General features: G+C 52.5%; 1 protein-coding gene across 4 annotated transcripts in view; it reads left to right on the top strand.

The window, feature by feature from the left end:
* Positions 1–18,738, top strand: part of STAT3 (signal transducer and activator of transcription 3) — a 65,343-nt gene extending 46,605 nt beyond the window's left edge. The window contains exons 12-24 of one of the 4 annotated variants that reach the window (XM_055131666.1): positions 2,334–2,363; positions 2,463–2,556; positions 2,648–2,695; positions 6,342–6,425; positions 8,306–8,404; positions 8,493–8,628; positions 9,727–9,779; positions 9,914–10,008; positions 10,125–10,264; positions 10,860–11,069; positions 15,563–15,605; positions 15,962–16,024; positions 16,819–18,738. In XM_055131666.1, coding sequence (XP_054987641.1) covers positions 2,334–2,363; positions 2,463–2,556; positions 2,648–2,695; positions 6,342–6,425; positions 8,306–8,404; positions 8,493–8,628; positions 9,727–9,779; positions 9,914–10,008; positions 10,125–10,264; positions 10,860–11,069; positions 15,563–15,605; positions 15,962–15,986 — 1,057 coding nt within the window. In that variant the 3' untranslated portion in view covers positions 15,987–16,024; positions 16,819–18,738. Of the gene's footprint in view, positions 1–2,333; positions 2,364–2,462; positions 2,557–2,647; positions 2,696–6,341; positions 6,426–8,305; positions 8,405–8,492; positions 8,629–9,726; positions 9,780–9,913; positions 10,009–10,124; positions 10,265–10,859; positions 11,073–15,562; positions 15,606–15,911; positions 16,025–16,818 lie in introns of all 4 variants that reach the window. The other 3 variants (XM_004608786.2, XM_055131665.1, XM_004608785.2) reach the window with 3 other exon arrangements.
* The last annotated feature ends 994 nt before the right edge of the window (positions 18,739–19,732 follow it).

Raw genomic sequence — 19,732 nt, 5'->3', positions numbered from 1 at the left:
TGCCTGTGCTCTTGTGGTCTGAAGTCTCTCTTTTCCTTTAGTTTTTACTTAGAAGTAATTAATCCATAATACAGAAAATGGAGAGTATTGGGATGGATAAAAATCCATACCATTTTTAGCTGTATGTATTCTTTTCTGTTTGTTCTACATCCATCGCATTATTGGAACACTGTCAAAACTTAACATAGATCTAAGCTTTGAAGAGATTGCAAAGAAGAAAAATGTATCCTTACTTTTAGGTGCTGTAGTTCTTTATTTGAAAATGTCATGAGTTTAAATTGAAAAATAATTAAGAAAATTAAGGACTGGGGCTGGAGTGATAGCACAACGGGTAGGGTTTTTGCCTTGCACAGGGCCGACCTGGGTTCAATTCCCAGAATCCCATATGGTCCCCTGAACACTGCCAGGAGTGATTCCTGAGTGCAAAGCCAGGAGTAACCCCTGAGCATTGCCGGCTGTGACCCAAAAGAGAAAAAAAGAATAAAAAAGAAAATTAAGGACTGGAGGAAGGTGGTAGCTTGATAAATAAACTAAAATTAGCACCTATATTTGTTATCGGATAATCTTAGACAGCAAAAGTAAAAACATACATTATGATTGTATATCATATGTCTAAAATCTGAAGAATCTGAAGAGAATGAGGATGTTTTCATGAGAAAGAAATACTTGGGGGGTGGGGCTGGAGCGATAGCACAGCGGGTAGGGCGTTTGCCTTGCACACGGCCAACCCGGGTTCGAATCCCAGCATCCCATATGGCCCCCTGAGCACCGCCAGGGGTAATTCCTGAGTGCAGAGCCAGGAGTGACCCCTGTGCATCGCCAGGTGTGACCCAAAAAGCAGAAAAAAAAAAAAGAAAAAGAAATACTTGGGGGGGTTGTTTTGGGGGCCATACCTGGCTGTGCTCAGGGATCATTCATTCCTTGTGGAGTTAGGGGACCATATGGGGTATCGGGAATTGAACCTGGGTCAGCCACTTTCAAGGCAAGTGTCCTACCTGTTGTATTATCATTCTGGTCTCAATAAAGAAAGTTTTTTTTTGTCTTTTTGGGTCACACCGGCAGTGCTCGGGTTACTCCTGGCTCTGCACTCAGAAATTTCTCTTGGCAGTGCTCAGGAGAACATATGGGAAGTGGGAGCTTGAACCCGGATCAGCCTCATGCAAGGCAAGCGCTCTACCTGCTGTACTATTGTTCTGTCCCCTAAAGGAATGTTTTATTCAATAATCAATGGGGAGTGGGAACAGGGGATCAAGTACCTAGTGCTGGAATGAATTCAACACAGTAGAGCCCTAGATCTGATCCACTTCCAGGAGTAATCCTTGAGAACAGTCAGTATAGCCCCAAAACAAAACAAAAAAATTGATCACATTTATTTTTATTTGTTTATTTTGATGTATGGGCCACACCTGGCAAGTGCTCAGGGGTTACTCCTGGCTCTGCACTCAGGAATCCCTCAATGCTCAGGGAACCACATGGGATGCCAGGGATTGAACATGGGTTGACCACCTGCAAGGCAAGCGCCTTATCCACTGTACTGTTGCACCAGCCCCCAAATTGAGTACCTATTCTGTAAACTCAGATTACTGTTGATTTAATCGGAACATTGGTGGAAGGGTGCTAACACTAGAGGGAGGTGTGGAGTTGGAACTTCAATGCCAGCAACTCTGTTATTAACAGCATTACAAATCATGGTGCCTAATGTGTGTGTCTTTTTAATAAATAGTGCTTCAATAATATAAAGAGAAAATAGAAGAATGGGAAATTATAAATACAAATTTTTTTGTTGAAGTCAGACAACATACTGGAAAGATTACTTCTGAAGAGATTGAATGGGGAACTGTTGAGTTTCAGGGGACAGTAAACCATTATAGAAACCCCAGGTGGCTGAAAGAATAACCAGCACAACCGCAAATATGGAGTTAGAGCAAGTTCTGGTGATGAGATTCGTGACTCGCCATCAAGGGCCAGGATCTCCGAGGCTCTTTTCGGGGTGTGTGTTGTAGTCAGGCCGCAGGCGCGCTCCTGCCAAGCCGGAGCCCTTGTGCAGGGTTTGATGCAGGATGAAGTGGGATTCCTTTCCAGTGGGGTCATGGCCTCTGGACACCTCACCGGTGGGTCACCCGGGGAGAGGCATGGGGGCCTGAGCAGATATGTGGGTGGGAGAGGACGAGGGGGAGCTAATGGGTCGGGTGGGCCGCCCATGGTGTTGACGGCTCAGGAGAGGGTTGCACAGACTCAGGGGAGAGGCCCCCGAGATTGCAGCTATCCCCCAACGCTGAAGTGGGCGCTGCAGAAGCACAGGGTTGTGGTAACGCGCATTGTATTCCCCACAGAGACTCCGGGGACGTGGCCGCTCTCCGAGGGTAAGTGCAGCCGAGAGGCTTCCTTTGCCTTCGCTTAATCGCATCTGTCTACTGACCTCACAAGTCACTTGTGGCACTGGGTTTTCCCCTGTGATTCAGGTCCCGGAAATTTAACATTCTGGGCACAAACACCAAAGTGATGAACATGGAAGAGTCCAACAACGGCAGCCTCTCCGCAGAGTTCAAACACTTGGTACGTGGGTGGCCTGGGCTCCCCTCCTCCAGGGGCTCTGGCAGAGGGAGCGGCCCCCCTCATGTAACAGGTGCTCTCTGCTTCCTTCCAGACCCTGAGAGAACAGAGGTGTGGGAATGGGGGCCGAGCCAACTGCGACGTAAGTTGTGCTGGGGAGGAAAGCCACTGGCACACCCGGGGGGCCCCCAATTCTTTCTCTACATCTGTCCCTTGAATTAGTCTTCTGGCTTCTCTGATATATAGCAGACCTTTAAAAATATACATTTAAAAAAATTTAAGAGGGGCTGGAGCCATAGCACAGTGGGTAGGGCGTTTGCCTTGCATGCGACCGACCCTGGTTTGATTCCCAGCATCCCATATGGTCCCCCAAGCACCGCCAGGAGTAATTCCTGAGTGCAGAGCCAGGAGTAACCCCTGTACATCGATAGGTATGACCCAAAAAGAAAAGAAAATTTAAGAATAGGAATTTATAATACTTGAGTGAAGTCTATATACAAAGTCTATACACAGAGATGGGAAAAAATATATATATATTTTTTTTATAAAAGCTGCAGAGAGCTGCAACTATAAAAGAGCTTCAGGGTTTGGAGAAATAGTACAGCATATAGGGTGCTTGCTTTTTATGCAAAGGACCCTGCTTCAATCATTAGGTCCCCTGAGTACCACCAGGGGTGATCCCTGAGCACAGAGCCAGGAGAAAGCCCTGCACACTGCCAATTCTGACTCAAAAACAGAACAAACAAGTTAGTATATTTTCATTTATTTATTTGTTTTTGGTTATTGGATTTCATCCAGTGATATTCAGGGCTTGCTCCAGGCTCTGCACTCAGGAATTACTCCTGGCAGTGCTTGAGGGATCATATGGAATGCCAGGATTAAACCCTGGCCAGCTGTGGGCAAGGCAAGCATCCTACTCACAGTACTATCACTCAGCCCTTTCAGTATATTTCTAAGCAAATATAGTCACTTCAGTTTATTTCTATTAAATATATATATATATATATATATTGCTAGTATACATTATATCCTAGCTCAATAACATATTATTCACAAATACTAGTATAATTATCCTATATAATAAAATGTTGATTTGTTTGTACTATATTGTTTTTGTGAGTTAAAAAATCCTAACCTTGAGAACCAAGCTGGGATTAAGCTCTGAGGACTGCTGGGTGTGGCCAAAAAAGAAAATTTTTAGAAGAATCACTATATCACTGTCATCCTGTTCCTCATTGATTTGCTCAAGCGGGCACGAGTAACGTCTCCATTGTGAGACTTGTTACTGTTTTTGGCATATTGAATACTCCACGGGTAGCTTGCCAGGCTCTACCGTGCGGGCAAGATACTTTGGGTAGCTTGCTTGCTTGGCTCTCCAAGAGGGGTGGAGGAATCAAACCTGGGTCAGCAGCATGCAAGACAAACGCCCTACCCACTGTGCTATTGCTCCAGCCCCCTTGATTTTATTATTTTTTATTATTTTATTATTATATATTTTAGAAGAATATGTAGAAAATATGCTTATGGGGCTGGAGCAATAGCACAGCAGGTAGGGCGTTTGCCTTGCACGCGGCCGACCCGGGTTCGATTCCCAGCATCCCATATGGTCCCCTGAGCCTGAGTGCAGAGCCAGGAGTAACCCCTGTGCTTCACCGGGTGTGACCCAAAAAGAAAAAATAAATGCTTATGTTGTCACGTAGCTATTAGTATCTGAGACTCCTAATTTGGTTTATTTTTATTTTTATTTATTTATTTATTTATTTATTTTGCTTTTTGAGTCACACTTGGCGATGCACAGGGACTACTCCTGGCTCTTCACTCAGGAATTACCCCTGGCGGTGCTCAGGGGACCATATGGGATGCTGGGAATCGAACCCGGGTCGGCCCCATACAAGGCAAACGCCCTCCCCGCTGTGCTATCGCTCCAGCCCCTAATTTGTTTTTTGTGTGTGTGTGTGTGCGGGGGGCTATATCCAAGGGTGCTCAGAGCTTACTGTGCTCAGGGATCATTCCTGGTGGGCTTGGAGGAGCATGTGGGTGCCCGGGATCTAACAAAGCATGCAAAGCAAATGCCCTACCTGTACTATTGCTCCAGCCCCCTTGATTTTATTATTTTGGGGGGGAGCCACACTGGGCATGTTCAAGGGCTACTCCCAGATTCATGCTTGGGGGGGCTCCTGGTGGTGCTCGGAGGACGTACAGTCCCAGGAATTGAAACCAGGGCCTCCCATATACCAAGCCCTAGCCCATTGAGCTGCCTCTCCCTATTACAAGGTTACTTCACACCAAATATTAATATTTGCATGCTAAACGGAATTGTTTTACTTTTGTAATCAAAAACAGAATGTTTTGCAGAGAATTGGAAGGCCTGGGGATTGAACCAGGGTCTTTCTTATGCTGGGTCTGTGCTTGCTCTACCCCTTGAGGTATCGTCCCAGCCCTGGGACTTTATCTCATCTTATCCATTGACAATTCAGTGTCTGAACTAGTTTGTACTCTCTCTTTTAAAAAAATTTTTTTTGGTGCTGTTTGTTTTGGGCCACATCCAGCACCACCATAGCCAGCAGTGCTCAGGACTTACTCCTGGGATCACTTCTGGCTGGCTTAGAGGACTGTATATGGTGCCAGATATCAAAATGGGTCGATCATGCTCAGGGCAAGCACCCTACCTGTTATACTATTGCTCTGGCCCCATGATTTGTACTTTTAAGTACAAAGAGTAGATTTCAAAAGACTTAATGTTAATATAAAAAATCCCAATAGTTTTTCTATCAATTATATGTTAAAGTGATAACATTTTGATTATATTGGGTTAAATATATTAATTTCTTTTAAAAATGAATTGGCGAGGGCTGAAGAGATGGTATAGTAGGAAAGGCACTTGCCTTTGCATATAGCCAATGCAGATTCTACCCCTAGCACCCAACATGGTCCCCTGAGCCCCTCTAAGAGTAATCCCAGAGCGTAGATCCAGGAGTAAGCCCTGAGCACAGCCGGATGTGGCCTAAACAAACAACCAAACAAGCCAGTTGTACTCCATTTCTGAGAATTCATCAGTATTTTGTTCAGAATACGTTGCTGTTTTGCTGAGAGCAGAATAAATTGTTCTAGCCTCTGGAGAACAATTTAGCTTTATTAAAAAAAAAAAGAACATACCTAGTAAGCCAGCGATGCCCTCCCCCAATAGAGCATCATAGAGATCTTTGCACATGTGTCCCGGGAGACAAATATAAACGTCACCGCGGCCTGAGTGTCAGTCTAAACAACCCAAATAAAGACTCCCTAGAATTGATGAATGATTTGTGGAAGAGCTGGGCAAATGAATACAGCCATAAAACTGAGTAAATTGCAGGTGCCCACAACCACATGGATGTGAAATGTGAATCACAGAAGCATGCATAGGACATAGGTTCCCATGTATAAGACTCACAAATTCCCAAATTCAGCAATATGTCATTCATTCGGGTTGTATACGTGGTAAACTCTATAGAGAAGCTAAGGAATGAGAAGCCTGAAAGACAAATAGGGATGTGGAAGGAAAGAGGAACAGGGGTGGGCATGCAGCGAGGCTGAGGTCATCTTCTCCTGAGACTGGGCTGGTCTCCTTTGTGGGTCGGGGGAGGCCCCCCCAAATAATGTTCAGGGAATCCAGAGTTCACTCCCGATAATACGTGGCCAGCGGGGTGCTGCTGCCAAGCCTAGCAGAGCTGGGGACCAGCTGGCAGTGCTCTGGAGGCCGTGTGGTACCCAGGATCAGCTTTAGTGCATCGTGCCCCCTCTCTCCTCAGGCCTCTCTGATTGTCACCGAGGAGCTGCATCTGATCACCTTTGAGACTGAGGTGTATCACCAGGGTCTTAAGATTGACCTCGAGGTGAGTTCTGGGGCAGGGTTGAGGCAGAACACAGGCAGGGGCAGTTCCAAAAGTAGAGAGTATGGGGAATATTGTCTGCCATGGATGCAAGGGGAGGGTGGGAAAAGGGGCGTAGACAGGGGATATTGATGGTGGGGAATGTGCACTGGTGGAAGGATGGGTGTTTGATCACTGTGTAATTGTAACCCAAACATGAAAGCTTGTAACTATCTCGCAGTGATTCAATAAAATTTTAAAAATTAAAAAAAAAAAGCAGGGGCAGTTTACGATTACAGAATCCAGCTGGGGGGAATCTTCCTCCAGAGGGGGAGGTAACTTGGCTGAACAGTATTTTCTTGCTGACTTTTCTCCCCCAAATGCTCACTCCCACCTGACCACCTGAGAATAAAGTCTTACTTGGATGATATGTGTGTGTGCATACATATGCATATATATATATGCACACACATATAGTCTTTATATATGCATATATATATGTTCGTGTATATACTCAGCTTTCCAAAAATTTGATAAAGTTTGAGCAAAGTGGTATTTTGTGGTCTTATTTTAGGACTACATCCAGCTGTGCTCAGGGCCTACTTCTGGCTGGCTTCTCAGGGGCACTCCTGAAGTGCTTTGGGGACCACGTGGTGCCAGGGGCGTCGCCTGGGCCTCCAGCATGCCAAGCCTGCCACCAACCTTTTGCGATATCTCCATCCACCCTCCACCCCCAGAGTAAAATGACCTTCAAGCAGCCAGTGGTTTTAATATACAGAAAATATTGGCATTTTTTAAACCAACTTACTTGAGGTTTATATTGTTCATCACTATTGTTATTTTTAATTTGGGGCAGTTTCTCAAGGACTGTGTCACACCTGGCAGCACTGGTGGCCCATATGCCATGTTGCGAATCAAACCAGAATCGGGGATCCAACCAGGGTTGACTTCTTACTCCTTATACTATCTCTCCAGCACTATTGAGCTATTTTGGGGGGGCACCATTGAGATTTTTGTTGTTGTTTTCTAGCCATACCTGGCAGTGTTCAGAGCTTATTCCTGAGGGCTCACTCCTGGCAGTACTGGGGAAATCACTCCTTGTGGTGCCAGGGACCAAACCTGGTTTGGCTATATGTAAGGCGAGCACCTTGCCCACTGTGCTTTCTATCTGCCCCACTGAGCTTTAAATTAAAAATATGCCTAAGAGGCAGGGATGGCTCTCTCATGCCACTATGCATAAGACCCTGGGTTCAATCCCTGGCAACACTGCCACAGAAACACAAGCGCACACACACATGCATGCTCTCTCACATATGCGCACGCGCACGCACACACACACACAACACACACACACAACACACACACACACACAACACACACACACACACACACACACACACACACACACCTTAAAAAGGCAGGAATCCCAGGCCTTGATTTCTGGGACGACTGTGTAGTGGACAGACTCAATTCCCATTCCTGGAGAGTGACTTTATGCTTTATGAATGGGGCCTCTGTTTATAAAGGGCCAGGGGTCCGGCTTTCGGCAAGTCACTTTTTGTGAGTACCAGGTTGGGCTGACAGCAGCCGCTGGCCTTTCAGGCTGGGCATGGGTGTGGGATATGACACGGCTTCTTGTTCCAAGCCCTGTGAGTCAGGGTGATGAAATTGTTGAGAGGCAGGCAGGAGCCATTGCACAGCGGGTGGGGTACTTGCTTTGCATGTAGCCAACTCAGGTTCGAACCCCAACACCCCACTGGCTCGCTCCCCTGAGCAGAGAGCTAGGGGTGATCCCTGAGCACCCCTGGTGTGACCCAAACCGCCCTGCCCCGTAAGTCAGACAAAAGATAGTCAGATCTCTGGGGCCCTCCATTTTCCCGGCTTACGCCTCCCTTTCTCCACAGACCCACTCCCTGCCCGTCGTGGTGATCTCCAACATCTGCCAGATGCCCAATGCCTGGGCGTCCATCCTGTGGTACAATATGCTGACCAACAACCCCAAGGTGAGTGCCCTGGCCGGGCAACCCTCTTCCCCGTGCCTGGAGCTTGTGCGCCCCCTAGTGCTACCCTCTGGTCTGTTCTTGCCACCAGAACGTGAACTTCTTCACCAAGCCGCCCATTGGGACGTGGGATCAGGTGGCTGAGGTGCTGAGCTGGCAGTTCTCCTCCACCACCAAGCGAGGGCTGAGCATCGAGCAGCTGACCACACTGGCGGAGAAGCTCTTAGGTCAGCCTTTCTCGTGCCCTCTCTCATGCCCTCCTCAGAAAAGCCACTCAGGCTCTTCGTCCAGGAGAGTTTCTGGAGCCGGCACTGTGCCAGGGGCCCCTGTATCGGATGGATGTAGAGCCCCCAAGGGGGGATCTGTTTTGGGGCGGTTTCTACAGTCAGCGATTCTCAGGGGTTTCTCCTGGCTCTCCGGCTGGAGTGATAGCACAGCGGTAGGACGTTCGCCTTTCACGCGGCCGACCCATGTTCGATTCCTTCGCCCCTCTCGGAGAGCCTGGCAAGCTACTGAGAGTATCGAGCCCGCACAGCAGAGCCTGGCAAGCTACCCGTGCGTATTGCATATGCCAAAAACAGTAACAGTAAGTCTCTCAATGAGAGACGTTACTGGTGCCCGCTCGAACAAATCGATGAGCAACGGGATGACACTGACACTGACCCGTGCTCGGGGGACTACTTGCGGTGCCAGGGATCGAACCTGGGTCTGCTGAGCTCAGAGCAAGGGCCTTCCCCACTCTACTACCTCTCTAGCTCACTGGGGCTCACTTTATGGGATAAGGCAGAGCTCTTGCCTCTCAGTAGCCGTCCCCTCTGCCTCCATTACATGGCTTTGACCTTGAAAAGGCATTTCCCAGGTATTCAAGGGCAGCACCAGTGGCTTGGCACCACTGTCCACTTCATCAGCACGCTACAGGCTGGCTTTTCATTTTTTATCTGAGAAAATGGTTTCGGTAGATGACTTCATGCGCTCTCTGAACTCCCAGAGTCTTGTCTGGTGTCGCCACTGAGCGTTCTCCTCCGGCACCAGGTCTCAGCATCTGTGTGCTATTGCCCGGGGGCCACTGCACACGGCGAGAGCCTGGTACCCCTGCTCCCTCTGACCACCCACCTCATCTGCTGGGCTCAGTAGCCGGGGGCAGGGAGTGTGGACACAGGCTGGGGCTTTGTGGGTGAACACCCCTGGGTGGGGTGGGTGGTGACCTTCAAATATGTGAAAACCAGGGGATTCTTGGCCCCTCGTGGGACAGATGCGGTTGCGCCAACAGCCAGGAAAAAAGATGTAGCTTCAAGCCGCGTCACTTTGTTCTCGGTTTCCCACAGGGCCTGGTGTGAATTACTCAGGGTGTCAGATCACGTGGGCCAAGTTTTGTAAAGTAAGTCATGTGGTAACTCCCTTCAGGTTGGGGTGTTCAGACTTTCCTGATCCAGTGGCCTGCAGAGCCCCCGTTGCCTGAGGATTTGGGGGATGACTGGGATGGCCACAAACCATGCTTCATCTTTTCTCCAGGAAAACATGGCTGGCAAGGGCTTCTCCTTCTGGGTCTGGCTGGACAACATCATCGACCTTGTGAAAAAGTACATCTTGGCTCTTTGGAACGAAGGGTAGGTTGACGCTCATGTCTGGTGGAGTGACCGGGTCTAGCCAGCAGCTTGTTCTCTCTGTGGGCCCTTGGCAGGGCCCCTCCTAGTGCCAGCCTAGTCATGCCTCGTCTTTGCAGGTACATCATGGGCTTCATCAGTAAGGAGCGGGAGCGCGCCATCCTGAGCACCAAGCCCCCAGGCACTTTCCTGCTCAGGTTCAGTGAAAGCAGCAAAGAAGGAGGAGTCACGTTCACCTGGGTGGAGAAGGACATCAGTGGTAAGTGGCTCTCCCTGACCCCACCTGGTGGCCATGACTGCCAGCTTCAAGCATCTACTGCCCCCTGGTGGGGGAGTTGGCTGTACCAAAACCCTCGGCGGGGCTGGGCCACTCTGAATCCTGGCTGGCTGGACTGGGTTCCTCATCTGCGTCCTTACCAACACTGAATAGGCAAGTAGTTATCCGTGCACCGCCCTCCCAGCCTGCCTTTCCCGAGGTGGACAGCATTCACAGCATTCTCAGTGCCAGGCGCGGGCGGGATATCCAGGCTCTCGCCCACCAAGTTTTGTTTTGTTTTGTTTTGTTTTGTTTTTGCTTTTTGGGTCACACCCAGCAATGCACAGGGGTTACTCCTGGCTCTGCACTCAAGAATTACCCTTGGCAGTGCTCAGGGGACCATATGGGATGCTGGGATTTGAACCCGGGTTGGCGCATGCAAGGCAAACGCCCTACCCGCTGAGCTATCTCTCCAGCCCCTTGCCCACCAAGTTTTATCCTCTGGCGGGAAGGGGATTCGGGTTGATTTCTCTCCCAGGCCCTGCGCGCTCGGTTCCCGCGCGGCTCCCCGACCTTCCCTTCCCACATCGCCCGGCAGGTAAGACGCAGATCCAGTCCGTGGAGCCCTACACCAAGCAGCAGCTGAACAACATGTCCTTCGCCGAGATCATTATGGGCTACAAGATCATGGACGCCACCAACATCCTTGTGTCCCCACTGGTCTACCTCTACCCGGACATTCCCAAGGAAGAGGCGTTCGGAAAGTATTGTCGCCCAGAGAGCCAGGAGCACCCTGAGGCCGACCCAGGTAGTTGTTGATTTTCCACGACAGGCATCGGATTCGGGGGAGAGGTGGGAGGTGACGCGGCCCTGGGAGACACGTGGGTCGGTGGCCACGTGACCTGGAGCTCTCGAGCCTGTCTCACTGGTGTTTTGGGGCCAGCTGCGGGCTTGAGAGAAGCCAGACTCTGAGCCACTGTCCCCACCCCACAGGGAGCGCATGCGGGGGAGGGGTCAGCACCCACACACCTGAGAGCGAGGCAGAGCCCCGTGTCCGCAGAGGCGCAGCCCCACTCCTGTCGGCCCCTGACACTGCAGTCTGGCCCGTTTCCTTTGCCCCTCCCTGAGCAGTGGAAACAGTAGCGAGTGGGAAGAAGAAAGGCTCCCTGGAGGAAGTGAGTGTGGGCAGCTCTGGGGCCTGCGTCAGAGCCCCGAGAGGCAGGAGGATGGGGGGGGGGGGGCGGTGACTGGTGAGAGAGGGCCCCAAACAGGTGTTCAGAACGTGCAGTCCCCTGAAGGATGTCTTACTATTCTGAAAAAAAAAAAAAAGTATTCACCATGATTTACCATGCTGTCCATGATGGGGTTTCATGTGGACAGCGTTCCAACACCACACCCCACCAGGGTCCGTGCTGCTCCACCATCCTCTCAGCGCCCCACCCCTGTGCCCCCTGTCTCCCCATCGTGGCACACTCAGGTCTGTAGGAAAGATGACTTGTGATGTGCAGGAGCCAGTGTGCCCGTTATGTGGAAACGGTTTTCCGCCCGACCTGTGCTCTCCGGCTCTGCTGCCACTGCACCGCTGTGCCCCGCAGGGCCGGAGTCTCTGCTTTGTTCTGTTTTGATTTCATTTTTAAACTTTTTTTTTTTAATTTTCAGTTTAATGTTTTGTTTGGGGGCCACATCCAGGGTGCTCGGAGGTACTACTCCCAGCTTGGTTCTCTTGCTCCCAGTGGGACTCGGGGCCAGGTGGTGGTCACCTGCAGGTGAACTACGCCTGGGGCTGAGCCATCAAGCCATCGGTGGGCTCTCAGGTGGGCTCCTCTGGGGGCGGTGTCTCTGCCTGCCCTGGTGGCCTCTTGAAAATTTGCCCTGAGACTAATATTTCTCACACACGCGCCCCCTGCCACCTTCTCCTCAGAGTTCCCTTTGGAATCTCTTGAGGTGGCAGGAATGGGCCTGAGTGGAGGGAATCAGAGCGCCTCTGCCATCCACACCCCTTTGTTCTCCTACTGCACTTGGCTGCTCCGTTGACAAGTCGAACTCTCACTTCCTGTCTGCTGCTTATCTCGCCCTCCATGCAGGGCTTCAGTTAGGAGATGGGTTTATCTGCCGCCCCACGCTCCCGTGGTTCCCTTTGCGGAGGACGTTGAGGCCCAAGTGCTGGTCCTGGGACTCAGTTTTGCTTTCGAGATCCAAGTTCCCAGCCTGAGGCTGTGCCCTCTGCTCCCATCGCCTCCTCCATCGCCAGAAGGGTCCGGAGCCCGGGTCCCTTCCCACGGAGACCTTGGTTTTCCTTCTGGATCAGGATGTTGAGGAAGAGCAAGGAGCTGATCACTTGGGACTCTGGCTGCCTTCCTGGGGCGGGTGCCAGGAGTGTTCCCTCGGGATAAACACGTGGACAGAGTCAGGGTGTAGAGTGTGTGGAGTGTGTGTGTACATGTGTGTGTGTGTGCACGTGTGTACGGGGGGAAGCACAGGTGCGGGAGCTTGTGTATGCATGTTGCCACCCTCGAGTCTTCAGGATGCCAGATCTCTCCCCAGGACTGCTCCCCGATCCTTTCTTCGCCCCGGAAGCCCACACAGCTCTCCTCAGGCCTTGAGGGAGAGATCCCCTCTCAGAGGTAGATGACTTGCCCCGCGCCTTCATGTCAGAACCACATGTTCACAGCCCCACACGGGGCCTTGACTCCGCTCCCCTTTGCTTGTGCTGCTCCCTTGCTTATTCGGGATTTAAATCCATCTCCGGTTGGGCCCCAAAGGTGAGGTTCCTAAGCTACCTGACCTCCTTGGATCTGACACTCCAGGATTAGAGTTCTATGAATGAGAATTTTATTTGTTTTGTGGGCCACAGCAGCAGTGGTGAACAGACTGGACATCTGTCTGGTCAGCACAAAATCATGCATCTTCACTCATTGGGTTTAAATGAAGTTCTTATCCCACATGCTACTTTCAGGGGATAAAATTCACCTGTTTGGGGCTGGAGTGACAGCACAGCGGGTAGGGAGTCTGCTTTGCATGCAGCTGATCCTGTTCAATTTCCAGTATCCCATATGGTCCCCCGGGCCCTCCCAGGAGTGATTCCTGAATGCAGAGCCAGGAGTAACCCCTGTGCATCGCTGGGTGTGACCCAAAAAGAAAAAAGAAAAAAAAATTCACTGTTTGTTCCAGGCAGAATTCTGGTATAGTGTGAATGTCAGGTATCTGAATAGTTTGTGGTTTTTTGTTGTTGTTTCTGTTGTCATTATTGTTTGTAGTATCTTTTCTTTTTTTCTTTTTTTTTTCTTTTTTTTTTTTTTGCTTTTTTGGGTCACACCTGGCAATGCACAGGGGTTACTCCTGGTTCTGCACTCAGGAATTACTCCTGGCGGTGCTCAGGGGACCATATGGGATGCTGGGAATCGAACCTGCGTCGGCCGCGTGCAAGGCAAATGCCCTACCCGCTGTGCTATTGCTCCAGCCCCCTGTAGTATGTTTTCAATTTGAGCGCATGAACTTTTGTGTTATTCGAACAGATTTTTTTTTTTTTCTTTTTGGGTCATACCTGGCTATGCACAAGGGTTACTCCTGGCTCTGCACTCAGGAATTACCCTGGCCGTGCTCAGGGGACCATATGGGATGCTGGGAATCGAACCCGGGTTGGCTGCGTGCAAGGCAAACACCCTACCTGCTGTGCTATCGCTCCAGCCCTCGAACAGATTTTTGATGGCTCTTATTAGCACTGAGTACTCAACTGAGAACTGCATGCATTCTTTTTTTTTTTTTTTTTTTTACCTTTTAGAGAATAAAGTAATTTAGTTTGGGGGGGGAAAAGAATTTTTCATTCTTTTTGATCATGTGGTGCCAGGGGGGTGTAACCCAGGCCTCCTGCAGGCAAAGCCGGACCCAGCCCATTTCACTATCAGGCTGGCCATAGGACGTTCTCCACCACAGAAGCTCCATTGGCAGTGCAGGGCCCTGCGCCGGGAACAGGGATTGCTGTCAGACTTTCTCCAAAGCCCCAAGTTGTACATTGTGTGTCAATTTCCCCACACCCTGCTTTTTGAGTCACACCTGGCGGTGCACAGGGGTTACTCCTGGCTCTGCACTCAGGAATTACCCCTGGCGGTGCCCAGGGGACCATATGGGATGCTGGGAATTGAACCCAGGTCGGCCACGTGCAAGGCAAACACCCTACCCACTATGCTATCACTCCAGCCCCAACTGTGTGTCTCTTGGGCCACCCACCCCACCTGAGTGATTTTTTTTTCATTGAATTTCCTGAGTTTCATGTCTCCGAGGCTCTGGAAACTGAACCTCTTTGGGAAACAGTGTTTAGCCCCTGCAGGCCCCTGATTCCCTCCTTCATTTTCTGTTGTACAAGAATTCTGAATGCGGGGCTGGAGCAATAGCACATCGGGTTGGGTGTTTGCCTTGCACGTGGCCGACCGGGTTTGATTCCCAGCATCCCATATGGTCCCCTGAACACTGCCAGGAGTAATTCCTGAGTGCAATTCCTGAGTGCATCAGCCAGAAGTAACCCCTGTACATTGCCAGGTGTGACCCAAGAAGCCAAAAAAAAAAAAATTCTGAATGCCTGAGACCCTCAAAGTGGACATCACCCCTTCTCCCCCATCTTGTTCTTTTTTTTTTTATTATTCTTTTATTAATTCACCATGTGGAAAGTTACAAAGCGTTCAGGTTAAAGTCTCAGTTATCCCCCATCTTGTTCTTGAGTCAGAGTGCCTGGCGCCCGGCTCCCTTAGCTGTTGAGGCAGAAGCCCAGGCCACCTGTCTGCAGCTCAGAGCCGTCCGCCCAGCCCCAGCACTGTCCTGGGTCGCCTGTTGTGTGCAGTTACCCAGAGGCCCGCAGACGGCACCCTCAGGCAGCTGAGTGCGGTTGGCACCCCTCCCGCCCCTCCCCCCCCCGGCTCCAGGACCACAGGCCCCTAAAGACACAGTGACATTGGCAGCTGAGAGGACAACTGTCCAGGCGGCATAGCCTCTGTTCCCGCTGGCCGGGAGTTATCTAAGAGATACAGCCCTGGCCAGCACACATTCCTCCCGCCACATTAGGGCTGTGAGTGGCAGTGGCCCAGCTGCGCATGGGACCAGGGCCTGCGAACGGGTGCCCGAGGGTCAGGCCAGCTCCCTGGAAAGGACTGAAAGGCCACACTGCGTGCCCCCAGAACTTCTCATTGTCTCAACGAGAGGTGGCCCTGCAGGGGCAGTTCCCTCCTCCAGGCTGGGGGAGCTGCCCCCTTCCCCCCTCCCCATTCCCTCCCTCACCCCATCACTGACCCCCAGTTTTCTTCTTCCCAGGTGCTGCCCCCTACCTGAAGACCAAGTTTATCTGCGTGACACCGTAAGTGGCTTCCCTTCCCCCTTTGTTCACCTTTATTTCTGAGGTGCTCAGGGAGCCCCGGGATGGCGCCCGCTCACCCGCTGCCCACCCCGGGGGAGCCGGTGCCTTCAAGGGTGGGAGGCCCCAGGCTCTGTGTAGCACTCAGTGACCTTGTGTGTTTAAAAAGCTCGAGCCTTTATTTTTCTGTTGGAGACCAGAGTTTGATGGCTTGTGTGTGTGTGTTTTGTTCTTTCTTTTTTTTTTTTTTCCTCCATTGTGTCTTGTCAACCCTGCCCCTCTCCCCTCCGGCCGCCCCCTTTCCTACAGAACGACCTGCAGTAATACCATTGACCTGCCGATGTCCCCCCGCACTTTAGATTCATTGATGCAGTTTGGAAGTAATGGGGAAGGTGCTGAACCCTCAGCAGGAGGGCAGTTCGGTGAGTATTTGGGGGGGAGCAGCCGTGGTCTCTGTCAGGGAGGTCAGGCAGAGCGCGCGAGAGCTGGCCGCATGGATTGGGAGGAAGAGGTTCTAGAACATTCCCTGGCGCTCGTCCGTAAGTGTGCGTTGGCTGGCAGCCGCCTTACAATCAGCACAGCCATGGAGATTGGATTCTCCCCCACTCGAAGTTCACCTTCATAAACTGTCTTTCCTAACCCAACTAATCCAGTGTATGATCGCTAAACAGGCAAGAACACGCGTAAGGTCAGATTGGGGTGGATTCCAAATCTTTAAAATCCACCAAATGTATTTTTCCTTAATTCGGTTTTGTTTCTTTTGGGGCCACACCTGGCAGCGCTGGAGGGACGCTGCAGTACCGGGGATGGAACCTGGGGGCCCCTGCATGCAAAGCCCTGCTCCAGCCCGTGGAGCTGTCTCCCCGGCTCTTCTCTGCCAAGGGTTGCACTGTCTCCTGGTGGACGGTCCACATTGGTTGCAAGTGCTCACGGGTATTGGTGGCTGCCGCCTTCGTGGGGTGGGCAGCCTTAGGCCTCTCCTAAGTGCGGAGAGTGGGGGACAAGGGAGGCAGGGAGCCTGCACCCTCCCCGAGGTAAGAGGCTGGGAGGTGGCGGGTGGGGGCGGCTGGCAAGGAGAGCGCCTCTGCTCTGTCCACCCGGCCTTGGCGGGATGGCTGCAGTGGCCTGGGCCTGTCTCTGCTGGAGGTCAAGGGTGTATGTCCTGCCGGCTGCAGGGCTCAGGCGACTGAACCAGCTGTCCCTGTCTGTCCCCCAGAATCCCTCACCTTTGACATGGAGTTGACCTCGGAGTGCGCAACCTCCCCCATGTGAGGAGCGAGGCTGGACGCTACAGAGAGCGGAGACACCCCGTACCCCACCCACCCCTTGCCAGCCAGGCCCCAGATCGTCGGTGACTCCTTACTAGGGGGGTGGGGGGGTGGGTCCAGACTTTTTTTTTTTTTAATCTATTTCTGCTATCTTTGAACCATCCGGGCACTTTGTTAATAGAGAAGTGAGCGAATGTGGGTGATAGGCTTTTCTGTAAATGCAGCCAAGAATGTGGACTCCGGAACAGATCACGGGAGGTGGAAGGAGGCGAGAGGGAGGAAAAGGAACTGTCTTCCCGCCCCCACCCCCTTCTCTCAGCTGCTTTCCTCGTTGAGAGACAAGTGCCTCAGGGCCAGGGTGCCCCTCTGCCCGGATCTGTAGGCTGAAGTCACCGGTTGCCTCCAACAAGAAGTCCTCCTGACATTGCACTTTCAACCCAGCTTGTGTCCAGCTAGGAGACACGACTTCCAAAGTCCCTAGATGTCTCTGTAAATTCAAAAATAAGAGCGGTGGGGAGGCAAAAACAAACCAAACAAACAAACAAAAACAACAACAAAACACCAGGTCGACCAAGCCTTTTATGTATCTGCAGTGACTCAGCCAGCAGTCTCTGATGCTTGAGACTTGAGGCGTCTTTAAGGCTAATAATTTATATGAGCCCCCAGATGGGTTCAGATCTATCCTCTAAAGCCCCGCCTAAGGGATGGGGGTGGGGGGTCTCGGCCTGTGGTATCCACTGAGGAGGGGTGCGGGAGAGACTGCACATTGCTGGGCTCATTTTCACAAGCAAAGTTATTTTCCCCTTGAATGTTGTTGGCTCATTAGCTGGGCGGCGGCGGGGCCCCTGCGCCTGCCTGCCTTTCTCCCTCACCCCATGCTTCTGTTTCAGTGGGTGCCTTATACGGGATGGGGTGCTCCTTCCTTCTTCCTCCGCCCCCCCTACGATCCTGCGGCCTCTGCGCCCCCAACCCTATGGCACGTCCCCTTCCAGTGTCTCTCAGCCCCATCCCGTCCCGCTGGCTTTAGGAATCCTGGTGCCAGATTCCTGGGATCAAAGAGGGAGCATTACAGGGGAGCAGCACGGACTGGGGGCGCCCAGCCGAGTCGAAGCTCAGGGAATAAGGTTCTTCGCCCAGTCCCCAGGCGGTTTCCCGTGGCACCCCCGACGTGGCCGGTTGCAGAGTGGAGGTTCACCCACAGAAGAGGGTGCGCACCCCGCCTGGCCGCCCCACGGGGGCCCGAGAGGAGGCAGAGGCTGCCACTGGCCTCATTTCAGAACAGGGAGCAGTGGGCCCTGGGCCCCGCAGAGGCCAGGTGAGGGGACTTGGGCGTCCAAAGCAGCCTGCTGGGGGCACTGGAGACCCTCAGAAAGCTGATCCTGACTCCCACATTAGCCAGTGTCAGAATCGGGGGGAGACGCGGGGGGCGGGGGACTGACCTCCTCTTCAGGATAGGACTGTTGGTTCTGGGCACCCAGGGAATGGGAGGGAGGGGCCGTCGCTTCCCTCTCCCCAGCCCCTCCCCCAGGGATGCGGGCTCTGTGGACTTCCAGTCCCGGAACCGAGGAAAGTTCCAGGCTTCTGGGCAGCAGGTGGATCTGGTGTGCACGCCGATGCCAGTGAAAGTTCTGAGAGGAGCCAAGACTCATGTGGGCCCCCCCTATTGCTTTAAATGACAGCCCTCCAGGACCCCCAGCCCAGCTGAGGTTCCGGTCCACACGATGGTTTGAACGCCGCTGGCCTGGCCACTGCATTCAAATTCCAATGTATACTTCATAGTGTAAAAATTTATATTATTGCAAGGTTTTGTTTTGTATATTGCTGTATGTACTTTAATTTTCAGAAATAAAAGTTCTCTAGTGACCCTCTGCTGGTCTGGCAGCTTTCTTGGTGGGGGGTGGGGTGTCTTTTCCCTAGCCTGGGTTTTCAGGGCCCCGGGGGCGGGGCGGGGGGGGCGCTGCTCCTGCCTGGGCCCCTGGGTGCCCCCTCCCCCCTCCATCTGACTTAGCCACAGCCTCCACCTCCTCCCCCTCGCCCGCTGTGGCTCCTGTCTGGGGTGATAAGCTCCCTGGGGGCTGGGGTAGATACTCAGCAGCCCCCAAAGCTGCCCCTCTAGCTCCATTATCACTTTCTCTGAGGTTCGCTCAGTGCTGTGCTGATGGACAGAAACACTTGGCTGTCGCCTGGGCCCTGGCAGGAGTGGGGGGGGTGGCGATCATTCAGACAGCAGCGCCCACTTGCCACCATGGAGACAGCAGCAGACGGATGCGAGATGGCAGATTAGTGTGGGCGCCTTCCCTCCTCCTGCGCCCCCCACCAGCCCCGCTCTGCGCCCCGCTTCCCTTGCTGTGAGCGCTGGTGGCTTCCCACCATCCACCCCGCCTGACCCGCAGGGCTCCCCTCCCCCCAGACAGCTGGGTACAAAGGGGCAGCGCCAGGCGCAGCCACCCTGCCAGGAAGAGGCTCAGTGCAGGGGCAGGTACCTGCTGCTGATGCCTGCGGGGGGCTCCCACGTGCCCAGCTCGGACACTGAGGCCCCTCGGACCATTGTGGACCATTGTTTCCAGCTTGGCAGCCAGCACCGAGGAGCCGTGGGACCACAGTTGCCACGTCCTCTGCCCCCACAACCACCATCCTCCCTCCCCCCTCTCCTCCCCCCACCCTGCCCCAGCAATCACCGTCCCATTTCTCGAGCCCTCTGACCTGCTGAGGGCTGCCAGCATTCCGGGACAGGCCACACCTCTGAGGCCACGCAGAGCAGAGAGCAAGCAGCTGTGTCAGGCTGCCCCTCACACCCTCTGCCCTGCAGTAGGAAAGAAAAGGACCCCAGTGGGGGGGGGGGGTAAGGAGGAGCAGGGAGGG

Source organism: Sorex araneus, chromosome 3, assembly GCF_027595985.1.
Source record: "Sorex araneus isolate mSorAra2 chromosome 3, mSorAra2.pri, whole genome shotgun sequence".
Taxonomy (NCBI): domain Eukaryota; kingdom Metazoa; phylum Chordata; class Mammalia; order Eulipotyphla; family Soricidae; genus Sorex; species Sorex araneus.
The sequence above is the reverse complement of the archived record's forward strand: the minus strand, read 5'-3'. Positions and strand labels throughout refer to the sequence as shown.